Here is a 24,758-nt window from a genome sequence, read left to right as displayed (position 1 = left end):
GGGGGATCAGCCGCTCTTGTTTTCCGGTAACGGCTTGCCCTGGGGGGGGGGGGGGGGAGATACAGCAATCGGGAAGGAATAAAGAGTTATGAAGAAAGGAGAGAGTACGAAAGGAATAAAGAAAAGGAAGAATGGAGAGATGAATGACGACAAGGGCAAATAAGAGGAATATGGGAGAAATGAAAAACGATAAAGTGATATAAAATAGAAGAAAGCATTAAAGGTTAGATTATGGCGAACGCGTCAGAATTGTTAAAATATTTTCGTACATTTCCTAGGTTGTTGTTTGTTTTTCGCCATGTAGAATCCGTGGTCAAAACCTCAATGTATATAAAATGTAATTATTTGTAATTTTATTCAAGTATGTCCGTCTGTCGCTCATAATATAGGCCTATACTTCAATTATTTATTCGTGTTTTCTTGATGTTTAGAATTGTTCTCATGTACTCGTATACCATGCTCATGTCATGACATTTCCACTTCCTAGTCTGTACACGTCACATTTCAGTAACCAAAATATAAAGACAATTCCATGACGCAAATTCTACCCACATGTAGCTTCAAATGTTATGAGGTATCCAGATGAGATGCATACGAGCATGATAGTCAACCGATGTCACATCCGTAGGTCACCTTTACTAACGTTTGAACCAACCGAATTCTCATGAAACAGAGCATGAAGATTGTATCATTACAGACAAACTCAAGTTTAACCGCTCACCTTTCAATTACTTACCAACAAAAATACCAAAATAGTGACCATATGTATGAAGCGACGCTAAGGCCACTCAATCGATTTGTTTTAATCTGCAGATTATTTAACAACTCTGTCAACACTTAATAAAACCGACAGCTTCGCGGGCTAATATAAGATGGTATACCGGCATTTTCTTGGAGGGACTGAGAAAAACCACTAAAACCATCAGTCAGGATAGCCGGTTTCCTGGACAATATTTGAATAGGGATTTCCTGACGAAGGAGTGATAACCACTCGACCGTGACATTCGACGGGCCTTCGAGAAATATGTAACATTTGTTCACGCAAATTCTCCTTCTAAAATAAGGAAACATTCTGCAAAGTAGTAACGTATCGTAAGGTTGGCAGCAGAACTGTAGAAACAACAGGGGCATACCCGAAGGTTGGTTACTACAGGTGGACAATGAACGACACTATCACACGCTGTATACTAAACTCTTTAACAACAGCAGAAGAATTAATTGATGTATGCAAGCAGTTAATGTCAGCCTTGCTTGTAGGACCATGCCCAAAACCGAAATGTCATCAGAGATATGCCCTCTTGCAACCATAACACGAGTATAGCTTTAAAATAAAGCAGCAATTAGGTAACGTCAACTGAAAATGGCAATGGATGTGTACGAAGTGTCCTTACCGTACAAAAAAAATTAATTTAAATTAATATCCTCAAACAAATCGGGGATAAAAAGCGAACATCTTAAAACAGAGACCTTGTGTAAGATGTTTGATTCTTTATCCTCAAACCCACTGTCGAACCATATTTATCTTTGTGTGCACATAAAAACTGCCGCTCAAAAACATACATTTACATTAGCTCTTATAATCAGAAACATATCGGCCACACGATCAGGAAACATGATTCAACAAATTTCTACGGAAATTAATTCTTAATATAATTATTTTTTCTGTAGTTCTCACCTGACAGGCTGCTTCCACTGGGTCTTGTTCGAAATTCGCCTTCCGCCATACTTCTGTATGCGTAAGCAGTCAGCGTGGTTACATTATTTCGTTATGTTGGTCTACGAAATTGTTGTACTGGACAACTTACTTCTTTTCTTTTCGGAATTGGCACAAGTGAGGAATGTCTGAATAGCGGTTCTTGGTATTCGAACCGCGGATGGCCTGCAAGCGAAACAGACACATTAAATTCTGAACGTGTTTGTGTTAATAAGGTTGCCTGATTCTAATCGGATTTTCCAGAACAGCACCACCACCGCATTAAATTGCCTTCCAGCACCGGACCATACCAGAAAATAAAAGTAGAAACACGCAAAATGATTTGGGTACACGTATTTTCCAAGTACCTTCTTTGTAATTTCGTACAATTATCCTACTACCCTTCATGTTTATTTAGGACCGATGCACATACAAATATACTGTTGCTAAGCTGTTCGTGCTACAATTCAGTATAACACCGTGCAGTCATAAATACATATTACAGGAATTTCGTTAAGCATTCGCCATGTCGAAAAATGTTATAAATAACATTTTATCTACCAAGATCTATGTTTTCTCATGTATAAAATGTTCATATCAAGAACCATTTCTGAGAAAAATTAAGATCGATCAGAGCTATATAAAAAGAATGGGTTACTTTGAACAGATACGGGCCGAACTAAATTCAGTCTGAAGTTTCTTGAAAATCTGCTGGGTAGTTTCAGGGATAAAACGCGCGAACAAGAAGTAACAGAATAATTATGTTAAGCAGCAAGAAGCTTCTTTGTGGTCTCTTCCCTTCAGATATTCTGAAAAAAATTGTCAGAGCATTCTAATTTTCCCCAAACGTTAAGTGCCGTCGTCCATCTCAAATAATATCATCATCTTATTTCAAAAACACCCTCAATCCATGTTTATTCTCCGTCGTAGACAGCATGAACCATTCTTTATTTTCATACGTTTTCCGTATAAAAGTTTAAGATTGTTGCAATAGAATAAAATGTTCCGTGTTTGAGCACCGCGACATGGAGACTATTTCTTAATATTGGAACCAGAGACGTCTCTTCCGCCATAGGGAAAATCCCAGACACTCACTGCATAGGCAACACCTGACTCAAACCCAAATCGTCTACCTCGAGATACTACACCAAAATCCATTTTAGACAAAACAATTTGGCCTTGTAGGGGTTAAATAATTACTTGTCCATTTCCTGTTGTACATAATCAATTCGCAGTCCATTCAGCTCTTGGTGTAGTCACATGCCGAACAGATACGCAGTTTTGATAAACCGGAAGCTACCACACCAAGATAATCTTGCCTCAAAATCAGGAGAGGCGATGACTATCAGTGGGCGGGAAACACGTGCCACTTTACCGGACAGGCTACGCACTGCAACTAGACAGAATTTCAAAAAGTTTTTATCACCTTTAAACACAAACTTAAAATATCTGAGAACGGTGGGAACAAATCTAAATTGCATTCAAGACGAAATTAAGATTACAATAATTCGGTAAATGTTTCCTACCAGCCACTTAAGAATAGTTTGACTTCCTGTCTACTTTTAAAATATACAACACTATTATCTCACCCTAACGGAAATATTCAGATTGAGAGTGTTTCAGAATTAAGTGCTGAGGGGAACATCTGGACCCAAGACAGATGGAGTAACGAGAGGATGGGAAAAACTGCATTATGTTCATGATTTGTACTCTTCACAAAATAAAAATTAGGGGTGATAAAATCAAGGAGGATAAGATATGCAGGACATATATCATATATATAGAGAAAAGGCCACTTGAGATTCATCTGCAGATGTTACTACAGTATTTTATAATTTCTAGACATTCCAGCAATTCCTGTACAACTATAGACATTATTCACTGAAATATATTTAAATAATGTTTGTATTTTGATCAGTATATAACAACTGTTGTCACCAGTAATATTTGTGTGGACGACATTACACATATTCTCATAATGAAACAGGTAATAAAATGAAAATAATATTTTCAGAATATAAATAGGTTCTGAAATGCAAATATTTTGACGTAAATACGTCTATATGGAAGGGTCAGTGTCATCCAACGAAAAAATGTTACGAAAAAGTGACAGGAAAATGTGTAAGATCCGATATGGAACGTCGTGTTTACTCGGCATTCTTGTTACCTAGGAAACGTGATCTGTTTAATCGGCATTATTGTTATGTAGGAAACGTCATGTTTACTCGGCATTACAGAGACGTCAACTTTTATATGGACTCCTGCGTGCATTGTTATGTTACCTAAGAAACCAATTGTTTCATCATCTGTTTACTTGGAATTGTTGTGTTACATTACTTTCTTTATTGCGGCAAGAGCAGAGCTGTGATTCGTTTGTAGAAGAAGTGCGTCGTAGACTAGATAATTTTGTGCTGGTAAAAACGTTTTACAATATCACAAGTACTTATCTTATATAAGAATTATTACGTAATCTGTTGTTGCGTTAGTTTGTTGCGTCATACTATGTACAAGATGGATGACATTGAAGCTAAAAGACTCCATAAAGCAGAATATATGAGACAGTACAGAAAACGTAAAAAAATAGAAGTATTAAATAATGAACGTAAAGTTCCCAAAAGAAATACCAAAAACTAGTGCCGATACCGATATCCTGGCGCTCACCGAAACGTGGATGCACAACACTGAAACTGTATATTTGGAAGGTTAAAAATGCATCACGCAATTTATGCGTGAGGAACAAAGAGCAGGAGGAGTGGCTATGTACGAGAAACATGGAGCAACTACCACGGCTATCTGTTGATGAAGCTACCTAAGGAGGATGGAGCAGATTACAGAATAACTGCAGCTGAAAAGAGAGGTGATATCTGTGCGGCAGAGTGTATGGTCAATGGTGAAAAAGTTTTAATTGTAATCATGTATATTTGTAAGCACACACCTATTGATGATTGTAAGAGATTTATTTTGAGTCATTTGAGAAATTATACAAAGATGTTTTCAGTTATGGCCACAGAAGATCCTAATACAATGCCGATAATATTGACAGATTTTAACATTGATTTAAAGAAGGAGGAAAATCAAAGCTTTGTCACATTTATGGAGGAAACGTTTGGCTTAATGTTGATGTCAAATCCTCAATGTAGTACTACTAGATCAAAATCCTGTATAGATATGGTGTTTACACGAAATGTTGATACTCTAAAGTGCACAAATTTTATAACATATTTCAGCTACCACAGACCCATCTTAAGCGTAACTAATTCAAGTTAAATAAGCAATGTCTTAATCAAAATTTACTCAATTGTAAAGCATGTATAAAGGAAATATTTAGAATAAAGCCAATACATAAACTTCCTTTCCGTATAGACGTATTTACGTCAAATTCTCCAGAACCGTGGTTCAACTGACACTTTTTAGTAAATTTAAATGGTATTTACCATTTAAGAATCAGTAAAATAGCATGCAGTTGGTTAATCTATTGTTTTATTATGTATAATACCTGAAAGCCAAATGAACTTAAGGCGTTCAATTACAGAACAAGAACATATCTCTAACAGCAATAACATATATGTAAGATTTGAGGTTTTCACAGCGATGAGTATGAAGATTTCTGTCTTCTGGGTTGTTGCGCTGTGTAGTATGACCTCTGAAACGTTGGTTAACATCTATCAGACTACACAGCGCAACAACCCAGAAGACAGAAATCTTCAGTAATAACATACAGAGTGATTCAAAAAGGACTTTACAACTTTGAAAGTGTATAGAAATTTATTCAGAAGGCTTACAGAATCGGTTGAGGTGTCATTTTGTAGCAAAACAAATCATGTTTTACCTCAAACAGTCATTTTGGTTCGATGTGATTGCCATTGGTGATACTACAGACATCCAACCTGAAATCAATTTCTTGCCAAACACGATCCAGCATATCCGGTGTCATTTCTGCAACTGCGGCGGTGATTCGAGCTTTGAGCTCAGTGAGATTGGCAGGTAAGGGTGGAACAAACACACGATCTTTAATGAACCCCCATAAGAAAGAATCGAGAGGTGTCAAATCTGGAGAACGAGGTGGCCATGCTATCGACCCTGTTCGACCAATCCACCGACCTGGGAAACGGTTATTGAGGAAATCCCGGACTTCTGTGAGGTAGTGAGGTGGTGCGCCGTCTTGCTGGAAGTGAATGCGTCCTTTTTGGTCATCTTCGTCTAACTGTGGTATGAGAAAATGTTCGAGCATATCCAGATACACGATACCGTTGATGGTTCTCTCATGGAAAAAGAACGGGCCGTACACTTTAACTTTGCTAATGGCACAAAACACATTCACCTTTGGGCTGTCACGAACGTGTTCCACAACAGCACTAGAAACACGCGGGCGACCTGGAGATTTGTCATGGCGAACAGAACAACCAGTCTCAACAAAATTCTTGTGCCAAGAGTAAATTGTAGGTCTACTGGGAGGATCCTTTGCCATACTGGGTGCGAAAATTTCGTTGTACCATTGTCGCAGATTTCGTTTCTTCAAACCACAGCACACAGCGAGCACGCTCCGCACCTGTGAAAGTGGCCATTTCTCGGTGACGGAATTCGGTACTACAGCACAACGTGAGTCAAACTTGATTTGTGTTGCTACAAAATGACACCTCAACCGATTCTGTAAGCTTTCTGATTAAATTTCTATACACTTTCAAAGTTGTAAAGTCCTTTTTGAATCACCTAGTATATTATTTCACATTTATACATGCCCAACCTCTGTGACCATCAGAAAGAGATTTGAGGTTCACAAGGCAGGAAGAAGATTGCTGTGTACAAGATTACACAGAGTCAGAACGCAGAAGACCACGAACATAGCATTATGACCCAGAAAACCTAGTCAGTCGAACAACATACATATAATAAAACATTGATTACATATAGGGCATAATTTCATTGGTTGTAACACAGATTTTTCAATTCTAACACAAACAAAAATTAACTTAAAATAAATAAAATAAAAAATAAAACAATGGTAGATTTTACCCACGACCTCTTAAATACGAAGGAAGCCAACCTCTTGGCCGTTATGTTTGATAGACATGTTTCTTACTTAAATTTTTCCTTCCTTAATACATACGGGCAGATAATCCACATAAAGTTGAAACAGGTTTAAAAGAAGACAAATACACATTACATATTTCTTATCTTAAATATGCCTAAAATATTTTAGAACAATTGAATACAAAAATGTGTTGCTAGTTTCCACTTATCTTGAAGACAGCAAAATTATAAACGATGATGTAATGGTCATTTTCATTACAACCACGATAATGATAATTATCTTATAAATTAACAAATTAAACAACAGATTTTTGTAATTAGAGGGATGGGTATATTTTTTGGTTCATAGTGTCACATACTGTAGAAATTGTTTTAGAACACAGCTAATACACATCAAATATATAAACTAACATTTCCACGACGTTTGTGTTTTACCAGGGAACAGAAGTCTCAGCTTATACAAAACAACAAGCAAGTAATAAGGAAATCAAAATTAAGAAGTCAGTAGAATATTATTCAGTCACTTACTTCAGAGTATCCTAGAATACACTCTGAAATTAATATGCTCCAGGTAGGAAAAATAATTTACTTATATTTTGCTTGGATGAAGAGGTTTATGATTTCTTGCATTAAGCACAATGAAAAAAATATTGTCTCAAATTCTGCTGAACAAGGAGACGTCCATTAGATGCAAACAGCCAAGATCTTCGAAAAATTGGCAAACCAGTCCACCACAAAACAATAACATAACTCAGGACCATAAACAACTTTAGCTACAAACTTTCACAAACACCCATGAATGTTACATTATTTAAGTTTTTTTAACGTTGAATAACGTTTAAAAAATCACAGTACACTCAACGGAAACTGTACGATGTAAGGTAACGCTGGTGTGCAACTTTTTCAAACGCCAATAACTCGAGACCTATGTAAGATAGAGAATATAAACCTACATGTAAAGTAAAGTAAAGTTTGTCCCACTATACGCCATGTAGGCGTTTGGGGTGAGTGGAGGTATAGCTCCTCTCTTCCTTGACCCCGGCACTAGATTGGGGTGAGTGGTCAGCATCACGCCCCGGCCGGCTTTACCCCCGGGAAAGGACCCCGGTACCCATTGTATAGGAGGCTGGGTGGGCCCCAGAGCCAGTCCGGACGCAAAGGCTGGAGGAAAAATCCTCTGCCCCCATCGGGGATCGAACCCCGGTGGTCCAGCCCATAGCTAGTCACTATACTGACTGAGCTATCCCGGCTCATATAAACCTACATGTAAATTAAAGAGTAAATAAAGGGTTTTTTCTACATGATGTTTGCTTTATTCTATAATGCATATTGAAATAATTACCCAAAACATGTAATAACTATAACCTCGTTCCTTAACTTCAACCGCTTGCCACGTCTAAAGCGTAAGAGTTAGATCTGGACATATTGCAAGTGAAATACGTAAATAAACACGAGTTTTTCAAATTTGCAAACATATTTCAGCTAACTCTTACGGTTTAGGAGTTTTGGCCATTTATTTGGTAACAGAGAAGGGTTCTAGAGTGAGTGTGTTGAGTACATGACGCAACACATAGATAAGCCGTCCGTGGATGACGTCACGTATAGATAAGATGTAAATGTATACATTAATGTGTAAATAAAATTTTATTTCTGTACAAATATACTTCTACAGTTAAACGTTATTCAACATTAACTAGGGAACTGTGGTTCCACTGTCAATTTTTATTTATTTATTATAAAGTTTCAACCTCTATTGAAGACTAAATGTTTCTGTTCCAGTCCTTCTAGTTATGGTCTACTGATCTTCCTGCCCTCTACCCTCATCTAATAAGGGTAAAGGAACCTACTTCTGAGATGAGTAAGGATTCTATTATTATGATCTGAAGCTTTCACAACGACTAAGTATAATGAATTCTTCTCAGGCTACCAGCCATGTCAGGTGGTTTAATGGAGGAAACATCAACATTTCAAGAACCAGCTTTGTTTTCAACCTCAGTGTCCTGAAGATCAGTACCCTGAGGACAAGAACATAGATGGTTCCATTAAACCACCTTACACAGTTGGTAGCCCAAGAAGGATTCTATTTATTCTTGATAAAACTATGAAGAAGGAAATGGCACACCTGCAACTTAAATCTGAGCTGTAGCAGGGACCAGATATTCCCCATGTTCACAAAGTTTCATCTCTTTCAGATATGTCAGAAGAAATATGCATGAGTTCAAATCCCCACTGGAGTTGCCTGGTGTAAATGCAAGACTTCTGGCAGAGGAGCGCAACACCTTAACCCTAGATCGATTCCATCAGCATCATCAAAATGATTACACACACCATTACCTGACAATGACCAATACATAACTGGCTAATACTAAAATAAATAACTTTCTGACTGCACTTTTTACATGCAGTAACATTTTCACCGAAATATAGACCTGGCTAATTGATGCTTACTTTTTAACAAATAAATGTGTGTTTCTAACACTACTGAAATTCAATATATCTCAACATTAAAAATATGTAAACATGAGCGTGTCTAAAAAGGTTAACAAAAGTGGTTAAGGTATTAATAAACACTTTGGCACATTTTAATTTTATGCAAAAAAGACTGACATCCAACTATAGAAAGCTCACCTACTTCCTCATTTATAGGATTAGATTCTAATGAAAAATACAGAAGAAATATTATGCCTCATGTGAAACAAAACATTAAAATGTAGTCCTACAGTATGAGCATGCCATACCGCAGCAAAATGATCAAAATTACACGTGTGTATAACTTGTTCACTGTTTGTTCACTATGAAATGAAATTGTAGGATTTGAGGTTCTCATGGTGGAAGTATGAAGACGGCTGTCTTGCTGCCTCCATCAGTCCTGATGATGGAAGCAGATCTCTGAAACACTGGTAAACTTCTAAAAAACTACATGGTGCTTCAAGCCAGAAGACAGCCATCTTCATGAAATTAAATGGTTTGCTCACTTCTCAACAAAAAACAAGTGATGTGAAGTGATGTAACTGCTTCCACACATGCGGCTTATTCTTCACCCTGATGATGGAGACAGCACAGACCTCTGAAACGTCAGTAAACTTCTACCAGACTACACAGCGCAACAACCCAGGGGCCAGCCATCTTCAGACTCACCGCAGTGAAAATCTCAAATCCTACTTAAAAGATTTATTGTAAGTGAAACAAATGAGAGAGGATATTCATTATGGTGATGGTATGTGCACAGGGTCTTTTGAAAGAAAAGAAAGAAATTGCTGGAAGCAGGGGAGAGAGGGATGTCATGTGATGCACTGTGGCTGGTATTTCCAGGTTAGCGAGGGATTTTCCTTTTATGGGATGCTACTAAAACATGTTTTACATAACAATTACAATCACTTTCTTTTATGTTTGAATGTGGTCTTTGGAGGACATGAGTCCATTCATCAACAAGAAGCATCTATTTGTAAGTTTGCTGGCTCATGAAAATGATTGAAGTGGCCAAAGATACATCAAAATAAGAGTGAACTTTGCCTTGCACTTTAATAAAGAACTTCCAAGGCTTTGATCACCCATATTCTGACAATGGTTCACTTGCTCTGACTGTCTTCACCTCAATCCTTCTCCCCCTTACCTACTGGTCAAGCCTGCTCCTATTCTACCACCTGCTTCTCCACATGCAGCTTATTCATCACTCTGATGATGAAAGCAGTAAGGCTGGGGCCACACGACCATACGAAGTACGTCCGTTGCAACAGACGTACTTTTGTACGGACGTAGGTGAGGACACCACACGAGCGCCAATAACCGTGGCAGCTTGAAAGGATTTAGAAAAAAAAATAATAGTATTGTATTTACTTACAAATCATAATTCTATGACGGACGTCACGATGTGCATTACAACGGACATACTTTGTACGGTCGTGTGGCCCCAGCCTTAACACCTCTGAAACCCTAACCAACTTCAAGAGACTACATGCAATATCCCAGAAGTCTGCCATCTCCATAACATGTAAATTGATATCAGTGTCATGCTCCCTTATAAATAAAATGTTCATGTGTTCGGCCACCTATATCATCTGATCATAACTTGAGGCCATCCATGTATAATTTATAATATAATAACTTAATACCTTATATATTCATCCATCATAAAGGGAGTAAATCTGGGCTTCTTGCACAGACTGTGAAAATCATTACAAATCGATCACAATTAGTTGTGAATAATCAAACTGCCCATTAAGCAAATTTGTAACTATACTGCTGGGCTGAGTTTCATGCTTTATGTGACAGGTGCTGCTAGAAGTACTCTTTATTCTGCATTTGGATCAAAAAATAATGCTGTAAGAGCAAATAACAGGAACACTAGTCCACCAATTAAGGTCACTGAAAAAGAAAAAGAAAAAATAGAATTAATATTAAACCTAGACAAGAAGATTAAACAGCACACTTAAAAACAGGGTGCTGAGGGGAATATGTTTACCTAAAAGAAAGGAAGTAACAGCATAATACAGAAAATTACATAATGAGCAAATAGGTGGAACATGTAGCATGTATAAAAGGGACATGAAATATATGCAAAATTCAAGTCTGAAAAATTAAATGGAAGAGACCACTTTGTAAATAAGCCTAGACTGGAGGATAAAAATAAAAATAATCTCTAGAAAATAAAGTCTGAAGACGGATTTAATTCATCTGGCTCAGAATAGTATCCAGTGCCGGGCTCTTATGGACACGGTGATGAACCATTTGGTTTCATAAAATGTGGGAAATTTCTTGGCATGCAGAGTGACCATTAGCTTCTCAAGAAGGACTTTGCTCTACAGAGTCAGTTAACATATTGCTGCAGTCTAGAGGTTAGTATTCCTGTTTTTCTTTTCAAACATGCTAAGTTTGAACCTCAGAACGAATGCCAGATACCTTGATATGTTTCTTAGGCCCGTCACATAAATGCTGGGATATCTCTAGAAATCATGTCACAAACACTTCCATCCTTAACCTTTGCAGTTCATTCCATTTCCTCTCATTTAACACTATATAATCTATACAGTTAATAAAGTATCAACACACCAACAAATTCACAAAAACAAAAATTAATCTCATAGAACTCAGAAATCCCTACAAATGACACTAGCATCGTTCCTACATTAGAATTTACACGGCCACCATCTCTGTATCTCTGCCAATAGATATGAGTTTAAAAGCAGAAATCATCTGTCTCATTCAAGAGATACTTAGATTGAATTCCAGTTATGGACAGATATCCTGACAGGTTTCCTTCAGTGTCTCTAGACGAAAGCTGAATCAGTACCCTAAATAGACAAGCCCACTCTCTCCTCCATCCCTCACAATTCACTAATCACAATGTTCACATAAATTTTTCAAAAATAAAAGACTAGTTCAAAAGTTATTTAGGGGCATAGATACACATACACACACACAAATTTGATGATACAGTTGTATCAACATTTATGTACAGACTAATTTCTTAAAACTGTACAATAGTAAATTTAATGTCCATAAAATGTAATTAAGTTCCTACATAACAAGGAAATTATGCTAAAAGTAAGTTATATATAACAAACAAAACTAATTAACTTACAGGACAAATATATGTACACAATCACTTATTTACTTTTTCTGTGAAAATACTGATTGAGTGGGAGAAAGATGCGTCATTTAGTGCTAATGATAGCTATTAATAGCAACATTCAATAAACCATATATAAAGAAAATATGCAAATGTTTACTGACTGAAGAGAAGAACCAAAGATATGCCTTACCCGTTCTGACTGATATCTTCTGAGCTATCATTCGACCTCCCATAACTGCCAGCCCTGTACAAAGGGCATGGCCAAGAATTCCTCCAATTGTGACGCCTACCACATCCTACAATAAAAAGACAACCTGAAACATTATGCCACACCAGGGACTTTACAACTACCAGCAAAATGACAGTGTAACGGGCAAAATCAAAAGATTAAAATGGCAAATGGGTGAACACAGATGATATAGGATTATGCACAAATATCCAGTGATTGTCTATGCTCTGTGCAACTACAAAAAACAAGAATAATCCCTAAGATACACAGTAAAACTCTGTTAATGTTGTTGTGCAGAACTGGCAGGATAACATAATATGTACCAATGTTCATATGCTACAACTAAATATATTGTATAATTGTGTAGGTTGCTCTGTGTTACTGCATATGACTTATAGCTAAGGGCTACAATGTCTTTCTGTATTTTTAAGCATGTTCATGGTCCATCATCTGCAATTAAACAATGGTTGCAACGATCTACAGCAGTAGTTGTACATGTTTATTAGTGCAGCACTTCATTTGCCAAACACATTAGTTATAAATCTTGCAAATAATAAATCAACATTAAATTCTTGATGAAAATTGAAGTAATGCCATTGAAATTTAAAAAAAATTTACATCAAATCTATCAACAAAAAGAAATAGTAGAATACATTTCTTTTGTGTTTGTGTGTGTGTGTGTGGCGGGGGGGGGGGGGGGGGGGGGGGGGGGGAAGGAGTAAAACCCATACTTATGTCTTTGACTACTCAAATAAAGGGATAACAACTGCTTTTAAATCTCATTCAGGGTAGATATGGATGTATGTTTCTGTGTTGTCCTGTCCTGTATGTGTATGGGGCTGCACTGAACCAAACCTAACCAGCAGTCCCATCAGATATCAGAAAAGTCACAATTTCAACATTAATTCTGAATGGAACATGTCAGGGCCTAATCTGTGAAAGATGAAGTTGTTATTTTACCATAAACAGATAATCACAACTTACCTCTCTGGCTGCAAGAATAATTGTAGTTAACTGTGAACGATCACCCCACTCAGCTAAAAATGTAAGTGTGAAGGCTTGAATAAAGATTCTAGATATTAAGGATAATATAGTTTTTCCAGGTTTTACAGATTTTCTAATAATCCCAGACTCTGAATCTTGAATCAAGGATGAAGATGCTTCCTTCTCATACTGTAAATAAAAAAAACATTATTTGTCAGTTTTAAGACAAATATTAGCATCCAGCAGTGGGTGTTACATGAAGCAAATTAATACCTCATCCTCTCTCTTCCGCAAATCCAACTGAACCTCTTCAAACTCCTCTTGTGCTTCATTTGGAGACATATAATAGCCTTCTTTTAACATCTTTAGCCCAAAAATGGCAAAAAGGGCAGTGGATATATAATAAGTGTAGGCATGAGGAATTATAGTTGCTGCCCATCCAAACACAACTGTAAAGGGGAACATATAACAGTTACAAATAAACACAAAGGGAACCATCTACAAGACTACAATGTCAACCCAGAATATAATCACCTCATTACTTCTGAGCACCTCAAATCTCATAACCCTTTTGGTAGCTGCACAGCAAATTCATAATCAGCAAGCAAAGCCATAAATATTCTGATAAACTAAGGGCCACTTCATTCAACAACAATACAGCTTTCAGCTTCAGAAACAGAATCCTGGATTAACCCTCAGCCACACCTAACAAAGTGTAATGCCCTCACCATGTTCAAAATATAAAACATAATGCAGAAAGGGAAAACTTTTATACAAATGTAACAGCTGTCACCAGATTGCATGCTTCAAGGCCAAATTATTTTTACCCTTTTTACCCTCCAAAAAAACTCTGCTGCTCTAAGTCAATAGACCAGTGCTGCTAGCTTTGCTATGCTGCAAGTTAAGCTGTCTTCACTCACATGAGCTTTAATGTTCATGTTGCACCATTGTATGATTTAGTTATGAACTTGAAGCATACAATATGGTGATGAAGATTGCTGTCTTCTTGGTTATTGCACCATGCAGTCTGGTAGATTTCCACCACTGTTTCAGAGGTCATACTGCCTCTGTCATCAGGGTGATAACATTCATCGCCCTGACACGCAATAACCCAGAAGACAGCAATCTTCAGACTCACCGCTATGAAAACCTCAAATACTACAATTTGGTGATGGCTAATACAGCAAAAACCAACACAATAAATGTAGATTTGGGAACTTCTTGGCAACTTATAAACAGTGTGGATATCTTTACAATATTCTTAATAAACACACCTAACAATGTCATATAGAAACTTACCTGAGAGAATCGTCATAAGCCCCAAGGCAAAAATAGCTCCTAGAAATACAGTAAGACGGGGATGTCGCATTGCCATAATGGCTGCAATGAAAAAGGTTTTATCTCCCAACTCTGACACAATAATAACTGATATAGATGCAATAAATGCATGAATGAAGCCAACGTTGCTTTTACTTCCATTTTCATTCTCACTATTTACATCAGCAGCTTCTGAAATATGTCCTTTCTGTAAAAGGACAAACAATGCTCGTTATTGTAAGCTGACAACATGAAACAAATTTTTAACAGTAACAAATTAAACTTCCTATCCTAGTAGCAAGCCTCAGGCCTCAAACTGTGCGCATTTTCAATTGCTGACAAAAATCTGAATCAGTAGGCCTACCTAGTTATATATGTACACAGACGCAAGAACAACACTGGTGCCATAACACCCGAGTTAAAAGCAAATGGTCACTTATTATTAATACTCAAGTATAACACATTAAATGCAAATGAGTAGCAACATGTACATAGCACACTGACACATAGTTTTTATTGAGAGGCTTAACTTATTGGTAATATGTCTGATGTTTATTCCTTATATACAAGAAATTTACAATATCTGTCAAATAACTTTTGCTAACTTAACAAATGAACTGAAGTAAAGTATTATTTGAGGAACCGGGTTCAGCTGCACATTATCAAATTAAAATGTGTTATACGCACTCAATGAAAAGAATATGGATATATGGAATATACAATATTGTACAAGTGCAAATTTTCTGCCATGTAGAATTATTCTTTATTTACTATCAAGAAAGGTATGTTTAGGTGCAGACCTGATCACAGAATATGCATGAACAGAGGACAAGAATGTGATCGTTATTCTACTGTGTAATGTTGTCATAACAACCACCTTCTTGAATTATTTTGTCCTTCACATAATAGAAGTCTAACAGAAAAAGTAAATTCTTAATAATTCTTACAACAGGGTTATGTTACAATACTGTGGTATAGTTAAAGTTAAAAAAGCCTTACATGTGGGTAAAGTGGGGCAAAATACTACACTCAATTCCAGAATTCTATACTACTACAGAATATACTACATTCTATTCTAGAATTCTATAGATTACTACTGCAGAATACTATATTCCATCCTCACTGAATTAAAGCTACACAATACAATAGCATATGGTACTTGTAAAAATATACATACTACTGAAGGCGGATTATCTGATTTTGGACCATCGACTTCAACTGGTTCCTTCTCAGCTTGAACAAACGAAGAAGATAATACAAGCACCACAAATAAAAGAATATGTCTCTTAGGAATGTATCTCCACTGTATTCCCAATATATTCACTGTCATCTTATTATTCTATCACAAAGACGCATGGATAATAAAAACACCTCAGAACTATAAAACGCAGTATATGCAAAAATGAGGAGCAGATTATTAAGAACAGCTACGAAAAATATAATTCCAAAATATTTGCTCAGATGATAATACGTCTCACTAATTTGCAACCAGCCTTGCCTTAACTTGAATTATAAAAACTGGCAACAATTATTCCAATTTGATGGCATGCTGATTAAAAATTAAACAATCTTGCCATCGTAACTTAATCCCTATCTAATTCTTTTCATTTCATGACTGTATGACAATACGCATGTCAACGCGTCGTTGTAAACATTGTACCGTTGGCATTTATGTTGTAGCGACAGTGGTACCAATACAATACAAGGCACTAGAATTTAGCTTACTAGAGACTATATGCGGGGCTATTGCTGGACATTTAGTACTTACAAAGCACAGAACTGTTATTTTTGACGTAAATACGTCTATATGGAAGGGTCATTTCGCAAAAAAGTGACAGAAAAATGTGTAAGATCCGTATCAACAAATCGACAACAATGTGTAAATATGGACCGACAACAATGGTCAGCTTGCGTGCATTGTTTTGTTACCTAGAAAACGTCATCTGTTTACTCGGCATTGTTGTGTTACATTACTGCCGTTAACAATCCGCTTTCGTAACAAGATGGATGACATTGAAGATAACATTACATTACATTACTTTACTTTACATTACATTACAGAGACGTAAATATAATTTAAATACAGAGACGTATTTACGTCAAATTCTCCGGAACCGTGCTTCCACTGTAACTTTTTAACTTAAAATCGCATATCATAATTTATTAAATAAAGTTACGCAGTTATAGTTTTGCATCTTACACAGTGGCACTGATTTCCTCAATAAAATGGTACCCAAACTATTCATGATCCATGATTGGCAAGCCTGATAAGTTGCGATGTCAATAAATTCCAGTGTCAACAATCACAGATAACTAGCACACACTCTTTTGACAATTGGAACTGTAATCTATTGCATCACACTTCCGAACTTTGTAACCTTTTAACGAATGGGTCTGCTAACGAGGTCGGGTCAATAAATCAATGTAAACCGGAATAGCTGAATAAACTGAATGCGGATTGAGTTCAGTTCGACCAGAAGGAGATATTTAGCTCTACGCATCACAAGTCCTGAAGTTAATAATGCATGTCCCCTGTAAACCTTCAAGGCCCAGTAGCTTGAAACGTCGTCAGTTTTATAATTATTTTTAATTTATAATATTTTTTACACAATGTATGAGAGGACTAGGTCTTTTGTAATTCGCAAAAATGAATACCATTTTTTTTAGGAAATGTTGACAAGCCATTACATCACAATAATGGTGACAGGTAGTTGGTTATAAAATTGTACCCATTGCCAACCAAGGTAAATGCCTCCTTGTAAATAAGGTTTTCTCCCTATATTGGATATAAAATAGCATTCGGTTTCGTGATATTCATATGTCAGAATGAGACACAAGTGTTTTAATTCTGATAAGATAATAGACAAATGGGCCATCAGCTGTGCAAAGTCTGTGAAACAGACGAGCACATCAGACACATTGTAATACTTATAATCTTGCTCTTTTCGAAAGCATCATGTATATAATTACCTTGAAAACTCGCATATTCGACGAGTAATGTCACAATAGCAGTATAAAAATTAATACGAGTTGGATTCTGGCACGTTCCGTTTACAGTCTGATGTCTGACTGGGGCCGTGACACTGGTTGTTAGTGGTGGTTGTTGGAGTGTTGTGCAGAAATGTATGCAGGGCAGGAACAAAGAAAGAACATGAATGACAAGATGATTCCATATCTAAATACACAGGTTACGGAAGTAATTCTTTCATATGTAGACGGAAAATGTCTTGCACGCTGTGAACAAGTGTGCAAGTTGTGGAAGGACTTGGTGCGAAGTTTGTCGCAGGTACAGTAATCATTAAGTTAAAATCCTGTCTAAAAGAAAAGTGTAAATTATCACATGGGCATTATGTATCACAGTGACTTGTATTTATAATGAGAGATGGACGATGAATGGTAGTAACTTTATCTAATTCTGTGAGTCTAGGTTAGAGAACAATATTGTGAGGTTAAGTCAGGAAGCCTACATTTTTACTTTGAATTTGTAGCAATAACAGTTTTCTGATGCTTTATTTACGTTTTTTTAAACATTGTTTTCTAAATGAAAATGCAAGTTTTGAGTGCTGCTATTATGTTAACTCACAAGAGTTTACAAATTATAAACTTGAAGGTGGGTGCCTACTGGGTTGTAGCATCCTGCAGTCTGGCAGAAGTTTACCGAAGTTTCAGAGGTACCTGCTACCTCCATCATCAGAGTGATTACTTATCATCCTAATGATGGAGGCAGCAAGGACCTCTGAAACATTGATAACATTTTACCAGAATACACAGTGTTACAACTTAGAAGACATTCGACTTTGTGCTTACTGCCATAAGAACCTCAAATCCTACTCTGATTAATTTCTTGTGTTGGACATGATGGTGAAGAGAAAAATTCCCAGTACCTCTATCAGGAATTTATTTCCAGCTGTCTGGCCCCACAGCCAATGATTTTGTTTTTCTGAGCTACCAGAACTGTATAATATTACTAGAAATTATTTATAAAATATATTTTTTATTTAGTGCTGAGATCTAGCCATGTCTGCCCATCCCCTATTTAGCTTCATGATATAATGCTTAGAATACAGGAATAATTGGCCATTATGAAATATACTTGCTGTTTTGGTTTGATTAGACACCCAGACAAAAGCAGCAGGCTGAGCTTCAGCTTATAGTTTGATACTAGTGCAGAAATTATAAATGATGGCCAGGTCTCAGATTGTAGCAAAACAACACTGGACATTTAAATGCAAGTGATGAACATGTTAGTAACTGTTTATCCTATGGTTCTCATGATATCATTACTTCACAGGATAGGATACTTTTTAATAATTTATCATAACTTTAATTGGAACAGAAGTTTCCAGTTAGTAAACATTTCCAAATTCAAGCATTATGTTATAGTTCTGCAAAGGTTTAATTAAATATTGTAGCCTAAATAGCATAGACTCCAATTATACTTCGAAACTAATTAATAAATTATATACAAGTGGTTGCCTGGCTAATGCTATGTACACATTTATAGTTTTACTTGGTTTAGAGATTTGTGAAAATCTTTGAATTAAAGTTTAAGAAGCACTGCTCCATACTGTAGAAAAATTACAAAATATTGTTATGTCATACTGTTGTATTCTGCCATTTACATGTGTATGAATAATGTGTTATAAATCTTCATGATCTTTGATTAAAAGTCAATTAATAATTTGTAATTTTCTTTATTAGCGAACTCATATATGGAAAACCTGCTGTGTGAAGGAGATTAGTAGAGATGTAAGAATAGACCTGTTGAACAACTGTTATCCAGGGTGGCATGATTTGTCTCTCAGAGATTCTGAATGGAAAATAGTCTACAAAACATGGTGCCAGTGGCATCATGTTGGAAAATGGGCATTTATCACAAAAACTTTGTTTGAAGACACCAGCTTAAGGCCAGTGACATGTATGAAGACTTCAGGAACATGTGTTACAACAGGTCATAATAATGGTGATGTTCTTTTGTGGTGTTACAGCAATTATGTTAAGGTAACATCACATAAGAAATGTGTTACAGATCTTGGTGTTATGGTTTATGGTGGTGAGTAGAGTTCACTATTGACTTATGCATTTTTGCAGTTTACCCATAGGTTTAATGTTTTAAAATATTAAAGCATGTTGATTAAATTTTGTGTTAGGAAAATATATACTGCAAGTTACTGTATGAAATTAATTTTGGTACATGTCAGTCCATTATCAGTTTTATTTTACATGAAGATCCATCAGAAACTTTATAGATTTCCTCAAAAACAGCTCATTACAAAAAGAAATAAACTTGTGAAGATGAAGTTGGCCCTTGTGTTTAACTAAGCATAACACCATGCAGACATACAGGGGATTGGCGTATCACTCCACAAATTCTTAATGTCAGCACGAGGAGGAGGCAAGCATTCAGCTTTGTGCCTCAGCCACTTTACCCTCAAGGAATCAAACCCTGGTCATCCAGCCCATAGCCTGTTCACTGTACTATCTGAACTGTCCTGACTTCTGAAAAGAAACAGGGACACAACATGAAATATCAGTCTGATTAAGATCTACAGCCTTTTTATTGAAACATTTTCAGTGTGGTAGATACTGCTAGTAGAATTAGTTTTGTGGCATGATAAGGATAAAATTCTTGTTTATTTTTGTACACAAAATGTACTACTGCTTCTCTGTTGACAGGAGAATGTAAAAATTATTCCGATCAACTGAAACATAACCTAGTAGTGTCTACATCAGAAGACCACACTGTGCATATAAACCCATTAATGTTTCAAAATGAGAAGCCATATGGCTTTCCTGTTGTTATTCGAGAGCACTTTTTGTGTGTGGCAATGGTCAGGTATGAACTTGTAGCTACAATCATGTTAATTGTTAGTGGTTTTATAAGTATGTAATTTTTAGACATTAATATTTGAGGATTTAAGACAAGACAATTATAAAATGGTTTAGGTCAGTGAATGTGTTTTGACTGAATTAACTTATAATGAATAATAGATGATTTCAGGCTTTAACAGCAGTTAAGTGCTGATGCTAATTGTGATCCTGTTTTTAGGTGATGGCATCATGTAGACATGAGCTGTGCTGTCAGCATTTCAGAGATCTTGCTGTCTCTCTCTTCAGAAGTAATAAATTTTAGCTTGTGGAAAATTTCTTTAGTTGTGGTCTTGCTAACCTTACTGGTCCCCGTCTGTCGGGCAGTATGAAATCTGGAATTATTCTGTGCTTCCAAAGCATATTTAGCAGAGGAAAAAGCTGTGATCTATATGCAGAAATATCTGAAAGGGATAATACTGAGTACCATGAGGTCCCACACTTGTTTTTACATCATAATACCTATCAGTGTTTTTACACCACACAGGTTTAGATATATTTGTAATTTACTGTTCCAGTTTTCAATACAGTTTATCAGTACTTGTTATGAAATTGATAAACGTATTTAGTTTGTAACCCATATAATTTCTTTTCATTTAATTTGCAGAAATTTCCTTGAAACACTGTATTTATAAAATCTCTCATCAAACAAACTTTAGGGAGTTTCTCCCTGTCAGAAGTTCAAGTTGTGATACTGTTCAAGGCAGAGTTTGTAAATGTGTGACAAAGTAATTTTCTGACAGTAAAATTTTGTGTTTGTATCAAGGATGAGAATAAAAGAAATATTTCATACAACTGAAACTTCAATTACATTGATGTATTTTGCATTAACTTTATATTTTATATCGAAAAAGGAAGAGAAAATATTGAAATCCAGAAATTGGAGATCCTGCATGGATGGATTACAGATGAAATCATAAAGCAAATTTATATTGTCACAGAACTGTAGATTTTAAAAAGTGAAAATAGATATGAAGTGGATTGTGAATTTATATAAATAATAAATCTTGCTGTGAGTTTGGTTTTGGGCTATAACATTATGATATTTTTATTTTGTGTTTGTATGTTTTACGTGGTAGTAAACTGTAACTTTGGTTGCTGTATGCAGCACATTGAAGTTTATCTTCATTGATCTTTAAATCTGAGTGACAGGCACCAATATTTAATTGGTTATCAACACTCTTGTTTCAAATTGAAATTATTATATTTCAGAACTTTTGGGAGCATGTTTGCTGTTCTTTCTCATGATGGGAGAATTTCAATATGGCAATTGAATACTCCTACTTACAACAAGAAGGTTCCTGAAGTAATAAAATTGCATACACTCCGAATTAGTAGTGATCTTTTCCGAGCCGTCAGCATTTGGGGCAGCAAAGATATACAGGTAATAAACATTACCTAGTGTTCTGGTGAAACTGTGTATGAATTTTACTCTTTGCAGCTAATTTTTTATGTATTCTTATTCTCTTTTCTCTAATTTAATTTATCATCACCCATGTCGCTGTTATTAATCTCCTTTTTATTTCAGGTGTCTGCAATGACATCTAATGGACTGTGCATTCCTATTTTTCGTGGAGGTCATTCTTGCCCCTACAAACTTCTTCAAGAAGAAGCACATTTCTTACCATCAAATATGTGGGAAGAAATACATGGTAGAATTTTGAAAATCTTTCTTTGGAGATATGGGATCAGCATTGTGCTGACTGGTATGGTACATGGTTCTAATCTTAATAAAATTACTGATTGATGTAGGAATAGTAAATACCCCAGAAATAAACTGGTACTTTTTCATCATATCTAATGATGTCTTCTCACTTAACCAACTGGCATTTATATTTTGCCCATTTCCCTTGGAGAACTGTTTTAAAATGCACTTTTTTAATATTTCATTCTTTGTTGTCTTATATGGGCAATTCCTCATAAAAATGAATGAATTTTACATTGTTCTGTATTGCAGATCACCACTACATGCATATCAGTGTAAATGGTTGTAAACAGAGACAATACAATACTATGCCATATTTTAATTCACATCCTGTCACAATTCTACTGTATGGAGAAATACTATTACTGGGTATGGAATCAGGTGAGCTGTAGGATCTGTTAATTATGTATGCCTTGCCTGTATTTTGTTCTTGACGTGTAAAATATTGTGTTTTGGTTTCTGTAGCAGCATTATTTTATAAATCATTTCAATAGGACACTGGTTGGTGTAGCAGAGTACAGTAGACCAATATCAGTCTATATATTAAGTACATAAAAGGAATTCTCATAATGAGAGCTTATAATGTTTTTCATTCCCCCTTGTTTGTTTACAACCTTACATTTTATTTTCATGAAGACATGAGAGAAACATGTTCACAGTCATTTTTAAAACCACATCATCTCTTAGTCATTTCTGTACTGCATTTAGCCCGAAAGTACATACTACTACTATTCCCAAATAATGTCTTTTTAAGCTACTGGTAGGGCCTCCCTAGCCAGATTGGTCGAGGGGGAGAGGTCAGACTAAGACAGGTACCCTGGTCCTCCAGGTTGGGGGTTGGTCGCAAGGCTAACAACCTTGCACCGTAAATAGGAAGATGTTTCGAAACCTCAATCAAAGCCTCGGACAGACGGACCTAACAGAGGACCGAATGGAAGAGGAGAATTGAGGAGGCCATGGACCGAATACAGACCGGAGAGCCATAGAAGAAGTTTTATATGGGTTGATAGCTGAAAACATATTACGTGTAGAATTTTGTGGTGAAGTAATCAGAAGACTCTTGATTATAAAATCTCAGAAGTAAAATGATATATGTATTATTGATAAAACAGAATATATTATGTTCCAGGAACGTTGTACATGTACCTACTGTCTCAAATAACAGACCTGTTAACCTTGGATCTGGGAGCAGTGTACTGGCAGCACTCTCTGTGTTCAGACCCAGTTATAGCTCTCGACATAGCTGAAACGAGTAATGGTCCTGTCATAGCTGCTGCAACAAACAACAAAGTCTTTTGCATACCTTTCATCTTACCACAATTGCGCTAAGTAAACTTATTTTAATAATAATATGCTATCCTGCATTAGGGGTTTCTGAGTGTAATATTCAAACAGATAAAAGATTTAATTTACAAACCTATATAATAAAACTTAATTTTATGTTATATTGTACTATCAGAGGCTTGCAGTAGTTACACTACCTCCTTGTCTCATGAAAATTAAATTACATTTCTGTTACTGTAAAACACAAAAAGCAATATGTATGTTTTCAGTCCTGCCTACCATCCTACCAGCTCTCATACAGCTAGTCACCATTTGTACCACTTTATTTGTTGCTTGCTGTGCTGAAAGAATTACACTTTTTCCCCCTCTCTCAAAATATGGCCTCTTTCATCCTTAATAGTGCAACTTTACCATCATCATTCCTTCACAATATATCTTCCAAACCTTAATTACTATTCATTATAATAAATAAGTAAATATGTATATCATACATTTATCTTGATTTGTCTTATATATATAAAACAGTAATTCAATTTTAGTATAGTAGGAACTTTAAAGAAAAAGAACACACAACAATGGAAGAGTGAGTAGTCATATCCATAGAATACTTTAGTACTCCATGCACTGTCCAGTTCCTATAAACCTAGCCCCCCCCCCCCCTTTCCATCCAATTGACACATTCATCACCCTGATGATGGAAGCAGTATGACCTCTGAAACGTTGGTAAACATCGACCAGACTACACAGCGCAACAACCCAGAAGACAGAAATCTTCTCTCTGCACTTGTTTTCATCAAGCAAGTGAACAAAATTCTAGTGCTAAAACTTTTTCTGTCAGTGTATCTATTTTCCCAGCATTATAAATTTTGTATTTAAACTTACCATGATATCTTTGCCTCTTCTTTTGTGGACGTTTTCTATGAACATGCATAAGAAATTGATTTCTTTCCATATGATAACTGCTCTGGATGAATGGTATTTCAAGTACTTACTATAAATTTATCAACAAATTTAAGTTGGTCAAAATGGGACAATTCCCCACTTTAAATTAAAGTCTTGATATAACTGTAGGTAT

General features: G+C 36.0%; 3 protein-coding genes across 7 annotated transcripts in view; 1 reads left to right on the top strand and 2 right to left on the bottom strand.

Moving 5' to 3' along the window:
• Positions 1–1,850, bottom strand: part of Gyc88E (Guanylyl cyclase at 88E) — a 72,521-nt gene extending 70,671 nt beyond the window's left edge. The window contains exon 1 of the mRNA XM_087354154.1: positions 1,676–1,850. The gene's annotated coding sequence lies outside the window, so the exon portion shown is untranslated. The remainder of the gene's footprint in view (positions 1–1,675) is intronic.
• Positions 1,851–3,489: 1,639 nt separating this feature from the next.
• LOC110834275 (putative divalent cation/proton antiporter TMEM165) lies at positions 3,490–17,127 on the bottom strand. 3 transcript variants are annotated; one of them, XR_015536610.1, is made up of 8 exons: positions 17,027–17,127; positions 16,004–16,059; positions 14,809–15,034; positions 13,783–13,958; positions 13,510–13,698; positions 12,487–12,592; positions 7,985–11,089; positions 3,490–7,673 (listed from the first exon to the last, which is right to left on the bottom strand). XR_015536610.1 is itself a non-coding variant. In XM_022073249.2 (6 exons), the coding sequence occupies exons 1-6, from the start codon at positions 16,154–16,156 to the stop codon at positions 11,016–11,018; spliced, it is 924 nt and encodes a 307-aa protein (XP_021928941.1). In that variant the 5' UTR covers positions 16,157–16,507; the 3' UTR covers positions 3,490–11,015. The 3 variants fall into 3 exon arrangements, 1 of the variants encoding a protein (XP_021928941.1); XR_015536609.1 differs by lacking the exon at positions 17,027–17,127 and having other exon boundaries at positions 16,004–16,507; XM_022073249.2 differs by lacking the exon at positions 17,027–17,127 and having other exon boundaries at positions 3,490–11,089; positions 16,004–16,507.
• Positions 17,128–17,585: 458 nt separating this feature from the next.
• The window catches only part of LOC110834272 (uncharacterized), a 54,107-nt gene continuing 46,934 nt past the window's right edge, over positions 17,586–24,758 (top strand). Inside the window, exons 1-7 of one of the 3 annotated variants that reach the window (XM_087354178.1) lie at positions 17,586–18,112; positions 19,528–19,879; positions 20,503–20,662; positions 21,907–22,078; positions 22,223–22,400; positions 22,652–22,780; positions 23,229–23,315. In XM_087354178.1, the coding sequence (XP_087210304.1) occupies positions 17,948–18,112; positions 19,528–19,879; positions 20,503–20,662; positions 21,907–22,078; positions 22,223–22,400; positions 22,652–22,780; positions 23,229–23,272 (1,200 nt within the window). In that variant the 5' untranslated portion in view covers positions 17,586–17,947 and the 3' untranslated portion in view covers positions 23,273–23,315. Of the gene's footprint in view, positions 18,113–19,527; positions 19,880–20,502; positions 20,663–21,906; positions 22,079–22,222; positions 22,401–22,651; positions 22,781–23,228; positions 24,565–24,758 lie in introns of those variants that run through there. The other 2 variants (XM_022073243.2, XM_087354177.1) reach the window with 2 other exon arrangements.

The sequence above is a fragment of the Zootermopsis nevadensis genome, unplaced genomic scaffold, assembly GCF_977971745.1.
Source record: "Zootermopsis nevadensis isolate Lab colony 2312 unplaced genomic scaffold, Znev_1.0 Znev_ptg000022l, whole genome shotgun sequence".
Lineage (NCBI taxonomy): Eukaryota > Metazoa > Arthropoda > Insecta > Blattodea > Termopsidae > Zootermopsis > Zootermopsis nevadensis.
Note: the sequence above shows the minus strand (reverse complement) of the source record. Positions and strands in the feature narration are given on the sequence as shown.

What these genes read in the sequence shown, in the direction of transcription:
- LOC110834275 (XM_022073249.2), bottom strand. Translation starts at nt 16,156, where the DNA reads ATGACAGTGAATATATTGGGAATACAGTGGAGATACATTCCTAAGAGA. An exon ending in GCTTATGACGATTCTCTCAG is followed by an intron (nt 13,959 to 14,808) that starts GTAAGTTTCTAT and finishes TCCCCTTTACAG; the next exon opens with TTGTGTTTGGATGGGCAGCA. An exon ending in TTATTCTTGCAGCCAGAGAG is followed by an intron (nt 12,593 to 13,509) that starts GTAAGTTGTGAT and finishes TTTTTATTGTAG; the next exon opens with GATGTGGTAGGCGTCACAAT.